Source organism: Eucyclogobius newberryi, unplaced genomic scaffold (genome assembly GCF_026437365.1).
Source record: "Eucyclogobius newberryi isolate DKJ021-1_F unplaced genomic scaffold, fEucNew1.0.hap1 SCAF_12, whole genome shotgun sequence".
Taxonomy (NCBI): Eukaryota; Metazoa; Chordata; class Actinopteri; order Gobiiformes; family Gobiidae; genus Eucyclogobius; species Eucyclogobius newberryi.
The window spans coordinates 38427025-38447105 of record NW_027315746.1 but is presented as its reverse complement, the minus strand read 5'-3'; the positions used below and the strand labels follow the sequence as shown (position 1 = coordinate 38447105).

At 48.8% G+C, this 20081-nt stretch overlaps 1 protein-coding gene across 1 annotated transcript in view; it reads left to right on the top strand.

Annotated features, from left to right (window-relative positions):
- Nucleotides 1–20081, top strand: part of LOC140356777 (solute carrier organic anion transporter family member 5A1-like) — an 81631-nt gene that overhangs the window by 8720 nt on the left and 52830 nt on the right. Inside the window, exon 3 of the mRNA XM_072441974.1 lies at nucleotides 14185–14317. Within this exon, the coding sequence (XP_072298075.1) occupies nucleotides 14185–14317 (133 nt within the window). The remainder of the gene's footprint in view (nucleotides 1–14184; nucleotides 14318–20081) is intronic.

Sequence of the window (20081 nt, the reverse complement as noted above, 5' to 3'; positions counted from 1 at the left end):
GGGGGCAGAGGAGGGGGCAGAGGAGGGGACAGAGGAGGGGGCAGAGGAGGGGGCAGAGGGGGCAGTAGCGACCTAACCCCAGCCTAACCCTGTGACGTGTTTGTTAAGCTGAAAACATGCTGTGTGTTTTAGCAGCGCAGCAGACCTCGGGGGCGCCGCGAGACCCCCGGTTCAAAAGATGCATCACTACCGCATTTTTTCTTGTGTAAATATCTCATGTTACAACGTTAGCACCTGCGGTTTATTGTCAAGTGCCGCCCGTATATGGACAAGTTCTATTTTCTTCGTAAATATTGTGTACAGCCCATAAAGTACGGTAATACATTTTGTACATTTACAGAGGCAGACATAGTACAATAGATTTAAATGATCATGCTCTTATTTACATCTCTAAAGCTTTGGAACAGAAACAAAAAACACACTTTGGAGATTTAATGCTAGTCTGCTCCAAAATGATCAAAATGTGTAAAAATGATAAAGGACATTGAGAGAGTGAGACGCTTCACAACAGGGATGCAGCAAAGCAGTTTTGAGGGGCAGGATTATTGCTCTTGGCTCAGCCAAAAAATAAACAAAGGCAGAGAAACAACTAAAGCTGTTGGAAGCTAAACATGCCGAAATAAGAACTATAATATGTTTTGGACACTCTCAGTATACCTGCCATGTACCAAGAGCAAAACCAAAAAATAGGCACTGAAATAACAACTACTGAAATTCAAAGTGCAGTGACGGGTTCTCAGAGTGGTATAAAGCTCATATCCTTAATACCTAATCAGGGGATGGATTGAATTGATTGGACCTCTTATAGATCAATCTCAATTCTGAATGTGGACTATCGTATTTACACCTCAATTACGTTCAACAGAATGGAACAAATACTCCCAAATTGAATTCACAATAATCAGACTGGATTTATTAACAACAAACACAATATATCATAAGATGATCTTTACATGTCATAAACCATATACAAAAACAACAAAGCAAAGCAAAGCTGTAGTTAGTAGTAAGTCTGGACACTGGGAAAGCTTTTGATTCCGTTAACTGGCCTTATTTATTTAAAGTGCAAACCAAACATCCAGAATCAAAATTAATGATCACTTTACAGACTCGCTCACTTTGGAAAGAGGGGTAAGACAGGGCTGTGCTTGTTCCCTCCTTTTGTTCACTTTGTACTTGGAACCATTGGCCCAGTATATTAAAAAATCAGAAACAATTTATGGGACAGAATAAAATTGCCTGCTACGCAGATGATGTCTTGCTAGATCCGACCATACCAGAGATTTCCATACCCAATGTGATGCATTTCCTTCATGATATTGGTCCAATGTTTAAGATACCATTAATGTACAAATCGAATGTACAAAAAACAGAAATTGTCTTATTGGCGACCCTGTCATGGGTATGGTGAGGACCCAAAAGCAGCACAGGCAGATGGAATATAACTTGGTAATGATTCACAACTGTGGATTTTAACAGTTTATACCATGTATCCGGTGGAAGGTGGTTTAGCCACAGAGCCGAGCAGGCGTCTTACCAAGAGGGAACAGGTGAAAATCGTGGTCGAAGACAGAAGGCTGAGGTAATATCCAGGGCAGAGATGAGGCAGGCAAATCAGGGACAGGCGAGGTCGGCAACAGAGAATAAGTCTGGGGAAAAACGCTGGAAAGTCAGGCATGACACGAGAACAATTTGGCACTGGCGCAGAGACAGGAGCAGGCTTAAATGCAGCCAGAGCTGTATCAGGTGTGGACTTCTGGGTGACATTTCGTCGATGGAAGTCCCTGATGAGGGTGCGGTCCAGGATGTCCCTCCCAGGGACCCAGGACCATAACCCTCCCAATCCACCAGGTAATGGAATCCCCTCCCACGTCGGCGAGACAGCAGGAGGCGACGGACAATGTAGGAGGGACCTCCCTCGATGAGGCGAGGATGCGGTGGAGGCGGCGCAGCAGGGATCAGGGCGCTCTCTCGGGCCGGTTTACTCTTGGAGATATGAAACGTGGGGTGAACCCGCATGGATCTAAGAAGTTTGAGCCTTACCGCCACTGGGTTGACGATCTCCTGGATCTCAAACGGACCGATGAAGCCAGGAACCAGTTTTTTAGATTCCACTCGGAAGGGAAGATCACGTGTGGAAAGCCAATCCTTCTGACCCGGCTGGTAGTCTGGGGCGATTGGCGGCCGCGGTGTAGCGATCAGCTTCCCTTTATAGTGCAGGAAAAGCAGTGGCTGGAACCCATAGGTGCACTCAAAAGGGGGAGGGACCAGTGGCAGAGCTGGTCAAGGCATTGTGGGCGTATTCTACCCGCAGAAGCTGTTCGGACCAGGAAGTGGGGTTTTGAGATGTCATGCAGCGTAGCGCCGTGTCCATCTCCTGATTCTTGTGTTCTGTCTGGCCGTTGGACTGTGGGTGGTACCCCGAAGACAAGCTGACGGTGGCTCCAAGGAGGGAGCAAAACTCTCCAGAATACTGAGACAAACTGGGGGCCCCGATCAGAGACCACGTCCAATGGGATGCCATGGAGACGGATGACAAGGAGGAGTAGTTTAGCCGTCTCCTTTGCAGAAGGAAGCTTGGGAAGGGGCACGAAATGTGCCATCTTGCTGAACCGATCGACCACAGTCAGGATAGTAGTGTTGTCTCTGAACGGTGGTGGACCGGTGACGAAGTCCAGAGACATTTGCATCCAGGGACAATGAGGCACAGGCAGAGGATGTAGAAATCCAGCTGGGGCATGGTGAGCCGGCTTGTGCTGATTGCAGGTGGGGCAGGCGATGACGAAACCCCGAATGTCCTCATCCAGTGACGTCCACCAGAACCGGCGCTATATGACATCCTTGGTCCGTTGGGTCCCAGGATGGCAGGTAAGTTGAGTGCTGTGGTTCCATTGTAGAACCTCCGACCGGAGGTCAGGTGGGATGAACAGACGGTTGGGCGGGCAAGCGCTGGGTCCGGGTTGGTCTGGGGTGGCGGCCCTGACCTCCTCAATCTCCCAGGTGAGTGTTGCCACCAGACGGGAAAAGGGTTCTTCCCCCAAGAACTGACGGGACAGGCGTCGGGCTTGACGTTGCGGGACCCCGGTCAATAAGAGAGGGAAAAATTGAAGCGGCTCAGGAAGAGTGCCCATCGAGCCTGACTGGAGTTCAGTCTCTTAGCGCACTGGAGGTACTCAAGGTTCTTATGATTAGTCCATACCAGAAACGGCAATTTAGTCCCCTTGAGCCAACTTGACCGCGAGGAACGCTCGGTTCCCAATGTCATAATTCCTCTCTAACGGGGTCAAACGTCGGGAATAGAAAGCGCAAGGGTGCAACTTCTGGTCGGAGGCCGCTCTCTGGGATAAGACTGCCCCCACTTCTAGGTCGGAAGAGTCCACATCGACCACTAACTGTCATCTGGCATCTGGAGGATAGGGGGCCGAGGAATTTTGTCTTTAGGGCCTGAAAAGAGTCATTGGCGGCTTTGGACCAGCGAAAAGGCACCTTTGAGGAGGTAAGAGCTGTGAGGGGGGGCGCCACCGAACTGTAGCCCCTGATAAACCTCCGGTAGAATTGGCGAAACCCAGGAAACGTTGAAGCTGCTTGTGGGAATCAGTGACGGGCCAAGAGGTGATGGCAGAAACCTTAGCATAGTCCATCTCCACGGTCCCTCTCCCTACAATGTACCCTAGGAAGGAGACAGACGAGGCCTGAAACTCACACTTCTCGGCCTTGACGAACAGGGAGTTTTCCAGGAGACGTTGGAGAACCTTCTGGACGTAATGCACATGCTCCCCTCTGGAACGGGAGAAGATCAGAATATCATCAAGATAAACGAAAACGAACCTGTTGAGCATGTCCCTGAGCACGTCGTTGACCAGGGCCTGGAAGACAGCGGGAGCGTTGGTGAGTCCGAAAGGCATCACCAGGTACTCGTAGTGACCGGTGGGGGGTGGGGGGTGGGGGGGTGGGGGGGGGGGGGGGGGTTGAAAGCAGTCTTCCACTCGTCCCCCTCGCGGATCCGGACCATGTGATTGGCGTTAAGTAGGTCAAGCTCAGTGAAAGCTCGAAAGCTGAGGAGATGAGAGGCAAGGGGTACTGGTTCTTGATGGTGATGTCATTTAAGCCACGATAATCAATGCGAGTGTCTTGGAGACGATGGGAGGCGGATAATGCCTGCCGCTAGACCATCATTGATATATGTCTCCATCGCCCCCCTCTAAGGAACGGACAGGGAGTACAGGCGTCCTCTAGGCGGTGTGGCGTCGGACTGGAGGTTGATGGCGCAGTCATATGGCTGATGTGGGGGAAGGGAAGTTGCCTTGGCCTTACTAAAGACTTTTTCTGTTTCGGTTCCCAAAATTAGCTGAATGTTCTTTTTGGGTTCCCAGGGAAGTATGGAGAGAGCTAGTCCTGTATAAGGATGGTCCGAGGCAGCCTAAAGCCCCGTGCAGCCTAGGCAGAGTGTGTAGCCGGGACAATGGCTCCTATGTGGAAGTGCACTGTGCATTCTGAGAGCCAGTGCTCAGACATGTCTGACATGTCAGACATGTGGGGCCAGATTCAGACGCAACAATGTCTCTCTTCATAACCATCACAAACAATCCATCTCCTGTTTGTGAATGCTGGGGCTGAATAGTTTTATACCAAAATTGGGTCTTTCGCAAATATATGTCTTTTATATATAATTCTAATCGTTTAATTGGGTTTAAGATGCCATTAATGTCAATTGCTACTTGCAAAACGTCTGATGTAATTGGATTGATCGTATTGATTTTGTCATTAATAATTTTGAGTGTCTTTAAGATCTCTGATCGAACCTAATATATAAACACGAGAACAAAAGAAACAGGAAACAGACTAAATGACAATGTAGAAAATAAAAGGGTAATGTAGAGCCCCCGAAATCTCCTCCCCACTCTACATGTATTTTTCAATTTTTCAACAAATCCAATCTTAAACATTTGGCACTCTGATTAGTGAATGTAAGTAGACACAAAGCTTATGTACTAAAGCAGACAGCCAACATGGGGCATGAACAAACAAATCACGTCACTATCATCAGTCTCTTCAAATCAACAACCTGAACTCTGAGGAGCACCTCTGCTTCTCCTGGTGTTCTGAGGAGCACCTCTGTTTCTCCTGGTGTTCTGAGGAGCAGCTCTGCTTCTCCTGGTGTTCTGAGAAGCACCTCTGCTTCTCCTGGTGTTCTGAGGAGCACCTCTGCTTCTCCTGGTGTTCTGAGGAGCACCTCTGCTTCTTCTGCTGTTCTGAGGAGCACCTCTGCTTCTCCTGGTGTTCTGAGGAGCACCTCTGCTTCTCCTGGTGCTTCTCCTGGTGTTCTGAGAAGCACCTCTGCGTCTCCTGGTGTTCTGAGGAGCACTTCTGCTTCTCCTGGTGTTCTGAGGAGCACCTCTGCTTCTTCTGCTGTTCTGAGGAGCACCTCTGCTTCTCCTGGTGTTCTGAGGAGCACCTCTGCTTCTCCTGGTGCTTCTCCTGGTGTTCTGAGGAGCAGCTCTGCTTCTCCTGGTGTTCTGAGGAGCAGCTCTGCTTCTCCTGGTGTTCTGAGGAGCACTTCTGCTTCTCCTGGTGTTCTGAGAGCACCTCTGCTTCTCCTGGTGTTCTGAGGAGCACCTCTGCTTCTCCTGGTTTTCTGAGGAGCAACTCTGCTTCTCCTGGTGCTTCTCCTGGTGTTCTGAGGAGCACCTCTGCTTCTCCTGGTGTTCTGAGGAGCACCTCTGCTTCTCCTAGTGTTCTGAGGAGCACCTCTACTTCTCCTGGTGTTCTGAGGGGCACCTCTACTTCTCCTGGTGTTCTGAGGAGCACCTCTACTTCTCCTGGTGTTCTGAGGAGTACCTCTGCTTCTCCTGGTGTTCTGAGGGGCACCTCTACTTCTCCTGGTGTTCTGAGGAGCACCTCTACTTCTCCTGGTGTTCTGAGGGGCACCTCTACTTCTCCTGGTGTTCTGAGGAGCACCTCTACTTCTCCTGGTGTTCTGAGGAGTACCTCTGCTTCTCCTAGTGTTCTGAGGAGCACCTCTACTTCTCCTGGTGTTCTGAGGGGCACCTCTACTTCTCCTGGTGTTCTGAGGGGCACCTCTGCTTCTCCTGGTGTTCTGAGGAGCACCTCTGCTTCTCCTGGTTTTCTGAGGAGCAACTCTGCTTCTCCTGGTGCTTCTCCTGGTGTTCTGAGGAGCACCTCTGCTTCTCCTGGTGTTCTGAGGAGCACCTCTGCTTCTCCTAGTGTTCTGAGGAGCACCTCTACTTCTCCTGGTGTTCTGAGGGGCACCTCTACTTCTCCTGGTGTTCTGAGGGGCACCTCTGCTTCTCCTGGTGTTCTGAGCATGTATTTTCTACCTTTGAAAGTCACCAGTAAAGAAACCCCAAATGTCAATGTTCTCTTCCTGAGCTCTTCACAGATGTGGTGGAACTTTGCTTATTGTTGACGAACCTCGTATGGAATATCTGGGGCAAAGAAGACGTGCTTGCTTTTGTACTGGAGGTCTCCCTCAACCCTGGAGGTCTCCTTTAAGCCTGGAGGTCTCCTTTAAGCCTAGAGGTCTTCTTTAAGCCTAGAGGTCTCCTTTAACATTTGCAGCCTTCAAGACACGTTCCTTCACACGACCACTAGGAAACCTGAGGAATAACATGGTTTATCAATAGCTGGTCTTTGTTTGCCTAGGGCAATGCAAGCCTTGAAATAATTATTTTTACGTCCCTGTCAACATGACAGGTGCCAATCATTTGGTAATGAATTCTGAATCAGTCACAAGCGTGTGTTTTATTGATGTGTAGTTTATTTGGCTTCATGTTGTCGCTGCCGACATTTGAAGACACAATGGACACGGTGGTCTATCCTCGTCTAACACGGTGGTCTTTCCTTGTCTCACACGGTGGTCTATTTCCTCGTCTCACACAGTGGTCTATTTCCTCGTCTCACACAGTGGTCTATTTCCTCGTCTCACACGGTGGTCTTTCCATGTCTCACACGGTGGTCTTTCCTCGTCTCACACGGTGGTCTTTCCTCGTGTCTCACACGGTGGTCTTTCCTCGTCTCACACGGTGGTCTTTCCTCGTCTCCCACGGTGGTCTTTCCTCGTCTCACACGGTGGTCTTTCCTCGTCTCACACGGTGGTCCATCCTCGTCTCACACGGTGGTCTTTCCTCGTCTCACACGGTGGTCTTTCCTCGTCTCACACGGTGGTCTATCCTCGTCTCACACGGTGGTCTTTCCTCGTCTCCCACGGTGGTCTTTCCTCGTCTCCCACGGTGGTCTTTCCTCGTCTCACACGGTGGTTTTTCCTCGTCTCACCCGGTGGTCTTTCCTCGTCTCCACCTCAGTCACAGTGAAGCCAAGTGCTACATACGCTTTATCATATTTCCTCGTTTTAGCTTTTGGGGGACTTTTGTTTGTTTCGTTATTAGGGATGTCAAAATATTAATTTTAGTCACGATTATCATAAGGAGAAATACCACGATTTTATGATTATTCACGATTATCAGAAAAAAGTAAGGAAACATTTATATTGTATTTTTCTTAAAACAATTAACTTCCCTACTCTTTGATACAGCGTATTCATTTAAAAATAAAATTGCCTCAAATAGATTAAATAATATAAAAGTATGCTTATTGGCCCCTCATTGTAGCTCTTTTAAGCATTAGATCATTTTTTAGTGAGATGATCTCCATGGTAACGCTCGGGGGAGGGGCTTGAAACTTTCCTTTGGCTCGCGCCAACAACAAACAGATTTGTGAAGAATAAAAAGCATTTCCAGGTATGATTACGCTTTGGAACTACCTGTCTCCTCTTCTCTCTTTCCCTCCCTCTTCCTCTCCCCCTTGAGCTTGTGCATTCCGTGGCTCCACTTTGCGAGCGGCACAGAGCGAGTGCTTTGCGCTCCAGCGCCGTCAGCGGGGTCCGACGCTCAAAACGGAGGATTCATGCCGCAAAAACACGCCTCCACATAGACTTTGAATGTAAACTGGACGCTTTGACGCCGCGGAGTGAATGAGCCAATAGACACGCGCCAAAAAATTTTCGTCGGTCAGTATGTCCGGAGCCTTTATTTTTGAGTCGGTCATTGACCGTTACTTCAAGGCTTGGCAATGTGCCCTCTTGGACTCAATGTCCCCGGTCTCCCCTGGGAGAGAAAACCTCAGAATCATCTCATTCTTCTCCTTCTGGGATCCCCACAAATCAGTCTGCAGCGTCCTCAGCTGGACCCGCATCATTACCATCTCGGCCTTCAGTGTCTGTAGATCATCCGTATTGTCTGAAAAACACTGTTCAGCTTCATCGACACCATATCACGCTGCAGTTTGCAGTTCGCACACATCATGAGCATTAAACGGTGCAGCGTCACCTCTTCTCGAGCAGGATGAAGCTGTGATACCGGAAGAATTCCCATAAACACTGTAATAAACCCACAAACATAATAGTAATTTCCAACCACAAATGTATAATCAATTGTATTTCGTTTATTTTTATTACAGATAAAATAATACCATGTACATAGAGAAATAATATATTATATTATAATATATTATAGGCTATTATAACTTTTGCTATAACGATAACATTATATCTTTTGTTTAGCAGAGCAGTTGTGCTTCAGGCATTAGGTAACTCCAGGCCACTGGGTTTCCACATTCTCCTTCAACTCCTTCCAAAACGGAGACTTTAAATCCCTCTAATCAGGAAAAGCTCCAGCAGAACCTGCGCTAGGCTGGAATGTCCTGCTCATATGACCACTTCCTAAAGCAGGATTAGAGTCATTCACTGCCTTTCATAAAATCAAGATAGACCCGAGATGAATATGTTTTTTTATTTTTATTTATATATTTTTATTTTATTTTGGAAGATAGAAAGAACACACACATAAACACACACACACACACTCACACACACACATACACACACACACATACACACACATAAACACACACACACACACACACAAAGAGTGGTAAACTAAATACAACTTTACAACGTAGAGAACTGAACAGCAGCATGAGATCAGTCTGTCAACGTGGGGCATGTGAGTTTGTGTAATGACTGGTAAGAAACGTCTACAATGATCAAAAAAAGGAGGTTGGCGTCGGGAAAAGTTACGTTTTTAACCAGATTGTAAAAGTTAATCACATGAGAAGCTTTGACATGGACCTTATGATGGTGGAGGGGTTTGAGTGCCCGAATGAGCCTAGGAGCTATGTTGTCGGGGGCTTCAAGGTGTCACCGAAAGGGTCACCCAAGGCAAACAGGTCCTAGGTGACGGGTCAGGCCAAGAGCGGTTCAGAAGCCCCCTATGAAGAAAAGAAAATCGAGGGCAGTTACGTCGCCCGGATTGGCGTCACCAGGGCCCCTCCCTGGATGTACTGCAGCTGTTTTACAGCTCGTTTGGAGAGACCAGTGAGCAGGCCGTTACAGTAGTCTAATCTACTGGAGACAAACGCGTGGATAAGTCTCTCTAAATCTGGTTTTTACACTATATTTTTGATTTTGGCAATGTTTTTTAGATGGTAAAAAGCTGCTGATGTTATTGATTTGACGTGGCTATTAAAGTTCAAGTCTGAGTCCATTATTACCCCCAGATTTCTAATTTGGTTTGTAGGTTTTAGAGCGAGACTCTGGAGGTGACCGCTAACACTTTCTCTTTGTTTCTGTGGGCCAAAAACGATTATTTCAGTCTTGTCTGAGTTCAGCTGGAGAAAGTTGTTGTGCATCCACAAACTGATCTGTTGGATGCAGTGACAGAGTGAATCTACTGGTCCATAGTCACCTGCGACAGTGAAACATAGATCTGAGTGTCGTCTGCATAATTGTGATAGGACACATTTTCACTGCGTATCAACTGACCCAACGGCAGCATGTAGAGGTTGATCAGAAGGGGACCCAGGACTGACCCTTGGGGCACTCCACAGGTCAGGGTCATGTGGTCTGAGACACAGCTACCAATTTCAACAAAGTACTTCCTGTCTTCCAGATAGGACCTTAACCAGTTTAGGGCAGTGCCAGTGATGCCCACCCAGTCCTCTAGTCTCTGTAAGAGGATCCCATGATCAACAGTGTCAAAAGCAGCATCAGATCTAACAGAATTAAGACTGAGGCTTTGCCCGTGTCAGTGTTCAGGCGGATGTCATTTGTCACCTTGACAAGAGCAGTCTCAGTGCTGTGATGAGGTCTAAAACCTGACTGAAAAACATCAAATGAGTTGTTTATTAAGAGGAAATCTCTGAGCTGTTGGTAAACAACCTTTTCAAGGACTTTGCCCCAAAATGGCAGATTAGAGATGGGCCGGTCATGACTCAGTACTGCGGCATCAAGACTGCTCTTCTTTAGGAGAGGCTTTATGAGCGCAGTTTTCAAAGACATTGGGAATGTTCCAGATTGAAGCGACATGTTAACTATGTGAGTGAATGGTGCTAACAAACTGTTCAGCACAGACTTTAGAAATCTGGTGGGTAACACATCGAGGCAGCATGTAGATGAACTCAGACTGGTGATGATCTCATGGACAGTTTTGTCAGTTACTGGTGCAAAGTGAGTTAGCTCTAAGCGTCTTGGTGGTTTTAGGGTAATTTTTTGCATTGTGGGATTTATAGCATTTTTAATGCCCTGAACTTTGTCATTAAAGAATAATGCAAACTCATTACACTTGGATGTGGAAATGAGTTCTAACGGCAGCTGAGCTGGAGGGTTTGTTCATCTGTTACTGTGGCAAACAGGACACGCCAGTTGTTACTGCAGCTTCCAATTATTTCAGAAAAATATCTTTCCCTAGTTCTACATAAGATTATGTTGTACATGTTCAGCTTTTCTTTGTAAATCTCTTTTTGAACCTGGAGCTTTGACTTGCGCCATTTCCGTTCGGCCCTGCGGCACTCCCTTTTCTGTGCCCTGACCGAATCATCATTTCTCCACGGCGCCTTCTGCTTATTTTTAACCATTTTAGCCTTTATAGGGGCGATGGTGTCCAGAACATTCAAAACACTAAATGTAACAGAGTTCAACAAATCATTTACATTAGAACATGAGACATTTTCGAAGTTTATCATTTCCATAAACAGTGCACCTGAGCCATCACTTATGTTTCTCCTCTGAACAACTGCAGGACCAACCGGAGGTTTGGGAGAAACAGACAGGTCAAAGAAGACACAGAAATGATCAGACAGAGCAACATCGATCACATTAACATTTGAAATATTTACCCCCTTTGTAATTATGAGATCTAGAGTGTGTCCTTTGCTGTGGGTGGGGCCACTCTGCTGTGGGTGTGGCCTCTCACATGCTGAGTAAGACTGAAGGTTTCAAGGACAGCATCAAGCTCTTTAGCGTTTCTGTCACAAATATTATCAACATGCACATTGAAATCACCTGTAATGACCAAACCATCAAAGTCTGTGCATATGACTGAAAGCATCTCAGTAAAATCATCAATAAAACGTTGTCAGTGCTGGAGAGGCTTGTATAAAACAATGAAGAGAATGGATGGAGACTGTTTTAGCTCCATTTTAAAGGATACATACTCAAATGATGAAAACGCCCCAAAAGACAACCTGCGGGTCATTATTTCATCTCTAAAGACAGCACAGACTCCACCCCCTTTTTTGTTTTCTCGTGTTTCAGATTCAAACTTAAAGTTGGGTGGAGCAGATTCTATCAGAACCACATTTCCTGTGTTTTTGTCAAGCCATGTTTCAGTTAAAAACATAAAATCAAGATTATAAGAAGAAATAAAATTATTAATTAAGAGAGATTTGTTACATAATGATCTGACATTTAGCACAGCAAGTTTCAGACTAGTTTCAGTGAGACTGGGCTTTATCTTTTCACAGGGAATATGAATCACATTTCTCAGATTGGGCCTGACTCGCATTTTGTTTTTCCATCTGTGTGATGATGTGACTACAGAAATAGCACTAGGGGGGGCTCTTTTTACATAGGGCCCCGGGTTGGTTTGATTTTTAATGTGACAATAAGTCCCGGCAACGCTGAGACCCAGTCCATCCTAGCTATGGGAGATACCAGGTGAAAGGCGAGGTTGGATGGGTGGTGGGGCTTTTGTAGCCCTTGCATAAGGGGCCGGTGCAGAGACATCTGGGTGGCAGTCGACGGCAGGGGCCTCGACAACCGGATCTCCGGACACAGAGACTAACTCTGGGGACATGGAACGTAACCTCGCTGGGGGGAGGAGCCTGAGCTTGTGCAGGAGGTTGAGCGGCATCGACTAGATATAGTCGGCCTCACCTCCAGCACAGTTTGGGCTCTGGAACCATCTCCTCGAGAGGGGCTGGACGCTCCACTTCTCTGGTGTTGCCCGTGGGGAGAGGCGGGGGGCTGGTGTGGGCTTATAGCCCCTCAGCTCAGCCGCCACGTGTTGGACATGGGGACATTGTTCTTCTTGGAGACTTCAACGCCCATGTGGGCAACGACAGTGACACCTGGAGAGGGGTGATTGGGAGGAGCGGTTCAGTTATTGGACTGCTGTGCTAGCCACGGATTGTCCATAACCAACACCATGTTCAAGTACAAGGGTGTCCATCAGTGCATGTGGCACTGACACCAGGAGATCAATGATCAACTTTGTTGCCATATCATCTGACCCCCGGTCACGTGTCTTTGACCCTCGGGTGAAGAGAAGGATAGAACTCTCAACCACCTGGTGGTGAGTTGGATCCGCTGGCGGAGAAGGAAGCAAGACAGACTTGGCAGACCCAAGCACATTGTGAGGGTCTGTTGGGTACGTCAGAGCACAGTGTAACACGTGGGCTAATAGTAGTTTATATTAGTTTAGGTTAGTTCAGGTTCACGGCCCTGCGACAAGTTGGCCACTGTCCAGGGTGTACCCCGCCTAAGGCCCGAAGTCACTGGGATAGGCTCCAGTCACCCGCGACCCCGAAAGGGAACAAGCGGTAGAAAATGGATGGTTGGATGGATAGTTCAGGTTCAACTTCAAGAGGAAAAAGACAGTTCTTAATAACATTTTCCACAACAGAATGTTGAACAATTTTACAATGAAAAGTAGCTAATCAAACATAAATCACAATGTGGCCATTTGCTTAAGAGTTCACCGAATGAGAATCTGGTTAAACACAATCAAATTCAGGCAATATATACCAGAAAACATACAAGTCGTTTGTATTAGCATTGGCGGCGGCTAACGCCGGTTAGCATTAGGCAAAACACTCACCTAGTTCCTTCCAAAATGCTCGCACACAGCCACAAGTGAATAATACAGTGGAGGCTTCTGCAAGTTGAGGAACAACAGGCTTAGTTCCAGTTCATAACACCATGAAACGAGGGGTTCACGGAGTTAGTTTTACCTGCAGCTGTTCTCGTTCTGACTTTCCCACACATCTACCCAAAGCTGCGCGACTGTTGTAATTATATCTATGCTTCTGCATGAGAGGCTGACGCACGTATCACAAGATTGGCTACTATGGTAACGGTGGTAAATGCAGGAAATGCAGTGAACTAATTTAAAGGGGAGCGTATGTTATCAGCTGGGATACACCAGCCCTCTGTCAGCGGGAGCTTTTGAAAGAAGGCTTTTGTAGCTGGCCATGTTTATTCAACGTGCTGAACACATTTCAAATAGATGACTTCATTATACAAACTATTGGGGCTCTTTACACTCATCTGACAGATCCACTGACTCTGGACAGAGGGTGAGACAGGGCTGTGCCTGGTCTCTCCTCCTGTTCGCTTTGGCCCAAATTGTTAGACAATCAAAAACAATTCACGGTGTTACAATTGAAGGCATGGAACATATAACTGGCTATTGGCTATTCCAGACTCTTCCAATTGCCATCCCAAGTTGGCTGTTTGATGACTGGAATTAAACCTCAGGAAATCTCAAGATTTGAATGACAAGGCAAAAAACCTTGTCGGAAAAAATACTTTATTTCAGCACAAAATGCTTATGACCAATAATCAAAACATATAAACTAAGCAAAGACGTGTGTGCGTGATATTCGAGCTGTATCAAAACTAAAAGGAACGAGCACAAAATAAGTGACATTTGGCCACAAGAAGCTCTGCACTTGAGTCAAAACCTGCAGAGTTTGATTGAATGAAGAAAGTACTGACCAGTGGGTGCGGTCAGAGCAATCAAGGCAATCAGTGATTGGCCAATCAAATCTTAAATGACTGTGTGTAGATTAAGAATACTGAATACTGAAGAATGTCTATGTGTTCCACAGCCCTCATGTATGTGATGGGGGCCCTGGGGCCCGCGGCGGGGTACCTGCTGGGAGGAGTGCTCATCGGCTTCTATGTGGATCCCAAAACAGACGTGCACATCGACCAGAGCGACCCGCGCTTCATCGGAAACTGGTAAGAACCAATCTGACCTTCAGAGTCATGAAACAAACCCTTTAAGGCATAGGTGTCAAACTCTGGCCCGCGGGCCAATTCTGACGTTTTAATCTGGCCTGCCGAACATTTCAGATTTATATAAAAAAAAAAAAAATAGATTCATAGAACCGTAGTTACATCCGTAACCGTTTTTATCGCTAAAACTACGCGTCCCACAATGCCGCGGGTGGCCGCCCCTCCCCCACGGGGCTCTGCTGCACTGCTGTGTGAGCTGCCCCTCCCCCACGGGGCTCTGCTGCACTGCTGTGAGGGAGAAGTGCACTTGAAGCACTTTTGAGCAGAAGTTTAGTGGTGAGTCAGTTCAGGTGAACAGAGAACTACAGACGTGGACATGTTAGTTACATTTAAACGTTTTTTTAGATCTTGAGAAGTTTATTTTGTTATAAAGTCAAATGTTTATCTCTGTAGAACTGTAGATCATCTCTGAAGTTGTGATGCTCATAAACTGAAGCTCATGTTGGTGAAATGACACTTGTTTTTCTAAATACATTTCAGTTTATGAGAACAAACGTTTTGTAATTTTTTTTATCGATTCAGTAATTACTTCAAAACACCGTAGGCTTTATAAAGATATTTATTTCTTATATTTTTAATAGTTTTATGTTTTACGTGATGTTTGGCCCGCGACCCAAATGAGTTTGACACCCCTGATTTAAGGGAACGATACTCCCTCCTCTGTTTCTCCTCTGTCCCTCCTCTGTCCCTCCTCTGTCCCTCCTCTGTCTCTCCTCTGTCCCTCCTCTGTCCCTCCTCTGTCCCTCCTCTGTCTCTCCTCTGTCCCTCCTCTGTCCCTCCTCTGTCCCTCCTCTGTCCCTCTTCTGTCTCTCCTCTGTCCCTCCTCTGTCCCTCCTCTGTCTCTCCTCTGTCTCTCCTCTGTCTCTCCTCTGTCCCTCCTCTGTCTCTCCTCTGTCCCTCCTCTGTCCCTCCTCTGTCTCTCCTCTGTCTCTCCTCTGTCTCTCCTCTGTCCCTCCTCTGTCCCTCCTCTGTCTCTCCTCTGTCTCTCCTCTGTCTCTCCTCTAGGCAAGGCACATGTATTTGTCGAGCACATTTCATACACAAGGCAATTCAAAGTGCTTCACAACAGGAAAAAAAATCATCCATCCATCCATCCATCCATCTTCTGCCGCTTTATCCGGGGCCGGGTCGCGGGGGCAGCAGTCTGAGCAGGGACTCCCAGACTTCCTTCTCCCCAGACACTTCCTCTAACTCCTCCGGGGGGATCCCGAGGCGTTCCCAGGCCAGCCGAGAGACATAGTCTCTCCAGCGTGTCCTGGGTCTTCCCCGGGGCCTCTTCCCGGTGGGACATGCCTGAAACACCTCCCGAGGGAGGCGCCCAGGAGGCATCCGGAACAGATGCCCGAGCCACCTCAGCTGGCTCCTCTCGACGTGGAGGAGCAGCGGCTCTACTCCGAGCTCCCCCCGTGTGGCCGAGCTCCTCACCCTATCTCTAAGGGAGCGCCCAGCCACACGGCGGAGGAAACTCATTTCGACCGCTTGTATCCGCGATCTTGTTCTTTCGGTCACTACCCAAAGCTCATGACCATAGGTGAGGTCAGAACATAGAGCGACCGGTAAATAGAGAGCTTTGCCTTTCGGCTCAGCTCCCTCTTTACCACAACGGTCCGATGCAGCGACTGCATCACTGCAGCCGCTGCACCGATCCGCCTGTCGATCTCACGCTCCATCCTTCCCTCACTCGTGAACAAGACCCCGAGATACTTGAACTCCTCCACTTGGGGCAAGGACACCCCACCCACCTGGAGAGGGCAAGCCACCTTTTTCCGGTCGAGAACCATGGCCTCGGATTTGGAGGTGCTGATTCTCATCCCAGCCGCTTCACACTCGGCTGCAAACCGTCCCAGTGCATGTTGCAGGTCCGGGTTTGATGGAGCCATCAGGACAACATCGTCTGCAAACAGCAGAGATGAGATCCTGTGGTCCCCAAACCGGACACCCTCCGACCCCTGACCACACCCTCCGACCCCTGACTGCGCCTAGAAATTCTGTCCATAAAAATTATGAACAGAACCGGTGACACAGGGCAGCCCTGGCGGAGTCCAACATGCACTGGGAACAGGTCTGACTTACTGCGATTAATGCGAACACAGCTCCTGCTCCGGTCATACAGGGACCGGACAGCCCTGAGCAAAGGGCCCCGGACCCCGTACTCCCGGAGCACCCCCCAAAGGACACCCCGAGGGACACGGTCGAAAGCCTTCTCCAGATCCACAAAGCACATGTGGACTGGTTGGGCAAACTCCCATGAACCCTCGAGCACCCGATGGAGGGTATAGAGCTGGTCCAGTGTTCCACGACCGGGACGAAAACCACTCTGCTCCTCCTGAATCCGAGGTTCGACTATCGGTCGGATTCTCCTCTCCAGTACCTTGGAATAGACCTTACCCGGGAGGCTGAGGAGTGTGATCCCTCTGTAGTTGGAACACACCCTCCGGTCCCCCTTCTTGAACAGAGGGACCACCACCCCGGTCTGCCAGTCCAGAGGCACGGTCCCCGAACGCCACGCGATGTTGCAGAGACGTGTCAACCAAGACAGTCCTACAACATCCAGATACTTTAGGTACTCAGGGCGGATCTCATCCACACCCAGAGCCCTGCCACCGAGGAGTTTGCGAACAACCTCAGTGACTTCAGCTTGGGTGATGGATGAGCCAGCCTCCGAGTCCCCGGTCTCTACTTCCTCTTCGGAAGACGTGACTGAGGGATTAAGGAGATCCTCAAAGTATTCCTTCCACCGTCCGACGACATCCCCAGTTGAGGTCAGCAGGCCTCCACCCGCACCGTAAACGGTTTTGGTGAGACACTGCTTCCCCCTCCTGAGGCGCCGGACGGTTTGCCAGAATTTCTTTGGTGCCGACCGATAGTCCTCCTCCATGGCCTCCCCGAACTCCTCCCAGGCCCGGGTTTTTGCCTCTGCGACAGCACGAGCCGCGGCTCGCTTGGCCTGCCGATACCCGTCGATGACCTCCGGAGACCTACAAGCCAGAGTGGCCTGATAGGCCTCCTTCTTCAGTCTGACGGCATCCCTTACTTCCGGTGTCCACCACCGGGTTCGGGGGTTGCCGCCACGACAGGCACCGGAGACCTTGCGACCACAGCTCCGAGCAGCCGCATCAACAATGGAGGCGGAGAACATGGTCCACTCGGACTCAATGTCCCCAACCTCCCCCGGGACATGGGAGAAGCTCTCCCGGAGGTGCGAGTTGAATACCCTACTGACAGAGGGCTCCACTAGACGTTCCCAACAGACCCTCACAATGCGCTTGGGTCTGCCAAGTCTGTCCGGCTTCCTCCTCCGCCAGCGGATCCAACTCACCACCAGGTGGTGATCGGTTGACAACTCTGCCCCTCTCTTCACCCGAGTGTCCAAGACACGCGGCCGGAGGTCTGATGACACGACAACAAATTTGATCATTGACCTCTGGCCTAGGGTGTCCTGGTGCCACGTGCACTGATGGACACCCTTGTGCTTGAACATGGTGTTCGTTATGGACAATCCGTGGCTAGCACAGAAGTCCAATAACTGAACACCGCTCGGGTTCAGATCGGGGAAGCCGTTCTTCCCGATCACCCCTCTCCAGGTGTCACTGTCATTGCCCACGTGGGCGTTGAAGTCCCCCAGTAGAACAACGGAATCCCCGGTCGGTGCACTGTCCAGTACCCCTCCCAAGGACTCCAAGAAGGCCGGGTACTCTGCACTGCTGTTCGGCCCGTAGGCCGCCACAACTGTGAGAGACCTGTCCCCCACCCGAAGGCGGAGGGATGCGACCCTCTCGTTCATCATCATCAAATCATAAAAGACGTGACAGAAATCACAAAACAGTTCAAGCTAAGTTTTATCTTAGATTTGAACATTTTCAGAGTAGAACCTGTCTCACATCTTCAGGAAGAATGTTCTTTTAGCTGCATAAAACTGAAACACAGATTCTCCATGTTTAGTCCTGACTCTGACACCAGCAGGAGGCCGGTCCATGTTTAGTCCTGACTCTGGCACCAGCAGGAGGCCGGTCCATGTTTAGTCCTGACTCTGGCACCAGCAGGAGGCCGGTCCATGTTTAGTCCTGACTCTGGCACCAGCAGGAGGCCGGTCCATGTTTAGTCCTGACTCTGGCACCAGCAGGAGGCCGGTCCATGTTTAGTCCTGACTCTGGCACCAGCAGGAGGCCGGTCCATGTTTAGTCCTGACTCTGGCACCAGCAGGAGGCCGGTCCATGTTTAGTCCTGACTCTGGCACCAGCAGGAGGCCGGTCCATGTTTAGTCCTGACTCTGGCACCAGCAGGAGGCCGGTCCGTGGCTGTTAAAGTTCATTAGTCCAGAGTCCATTATTACCCCCAGATTTATAACTTGGTTTGTAGGTTTTAGAGACATTTTCTCTTTGTTTCTGGGACAAAGGTCATGATTTCAGTCTCGTCTTCAGCTGGAGTTGAAGTTGTTTCATGAATATTTGACACTGACGTTGTTGACCTGCAGAGGTCAAAGGTCAAAGTGATCCACATGAGGGCGTCACTGCTTTGAAACGTCTCATTCACTGCAGACAGGTGACTGCCCTGTCCCACTGCAGACAGGTGACTGCCCTGGAGGGCACTACCGATGTTCCCCGGTACCGATGTTCAGGGTTAGTTATAAGCTGCTATATTTTATGCTGTAAAACCACACGCTTATGCATAATTATTGGGGATGTGGAACCTGAACCAGTAGCTTATACTAGTATTAGCATAGTTCCCCTGTTCATAGAAAAGGGGGAACACAAGTACGCACCTGTCTGTGAATGACACTGAAAATAAATGTGATTTCGCCTATTTAAACTCTTTTTACATTTTAATTATACATTATTATTATTATTATTATTATTATTATTATTATTATTATTATTATTATTATTATTATTATTATTATTATTATTATTATTATTATTATTATTATTATTATTATTATTATTATTATTATTATTATTATTATTATTATTATTATTATTATTATTATTATTACATTATAATATGTAATTATTATGGTTCCAGTTTTTAATGTTTTACTTTTCAATACTTTGATGCTGGTCAAAAGAAACTTTTAACGCTCCACCGCCTACGCTCCTCCCACCGCCTGCGCTCCTCCCACCGCCTGCGCTCCTCCCACCGCCTGCGCTCCTCCCACCGCCTGCGCTCCTCCCACCGCCTGCGCTCCTCCCACCGCCTGCGCTCCTCCCACCGCCTACGCTCCTCCCACCGCCTACGCTCCTCCCACCGCCTACGCTCCTCCCACCGCCTGCGCTCCTCCCACCGCCTGCGCTCCTCCCACCGCCTGCGCTCCTCCCACCGCCTACGCTCCTCCCACCGCCTGCGCTCCTCCCACCGCCTACGCTCCTCCCACCGCCTACGCTCCTCCCACCGCCTACGCTCCTCCCACCGCCTACGCTCCTCCCACCGCCTACGCTCCTCCCACCGCCTACGCTCCTCCCACCGCCGCTGCCAAACTCGGCTTTAAAGTCATCGTTTGACCCACTTAATCCCAAAGAGGAAGAACAGAAGAAGAGTGAACAAAGCTGACGGAACACGGCCCCATTGGAAAACAGCCTTCATTACAAGCTAACAGGGCTAACAAGGCTAACAGGGCTAACAAGGCTAACAGGGCTAACAAGGCTAACAGGGCTAACAAGGCTAACAGGGCTAACAGGGCTAACATGGCTAACGTAGCTAGCAAACTTGA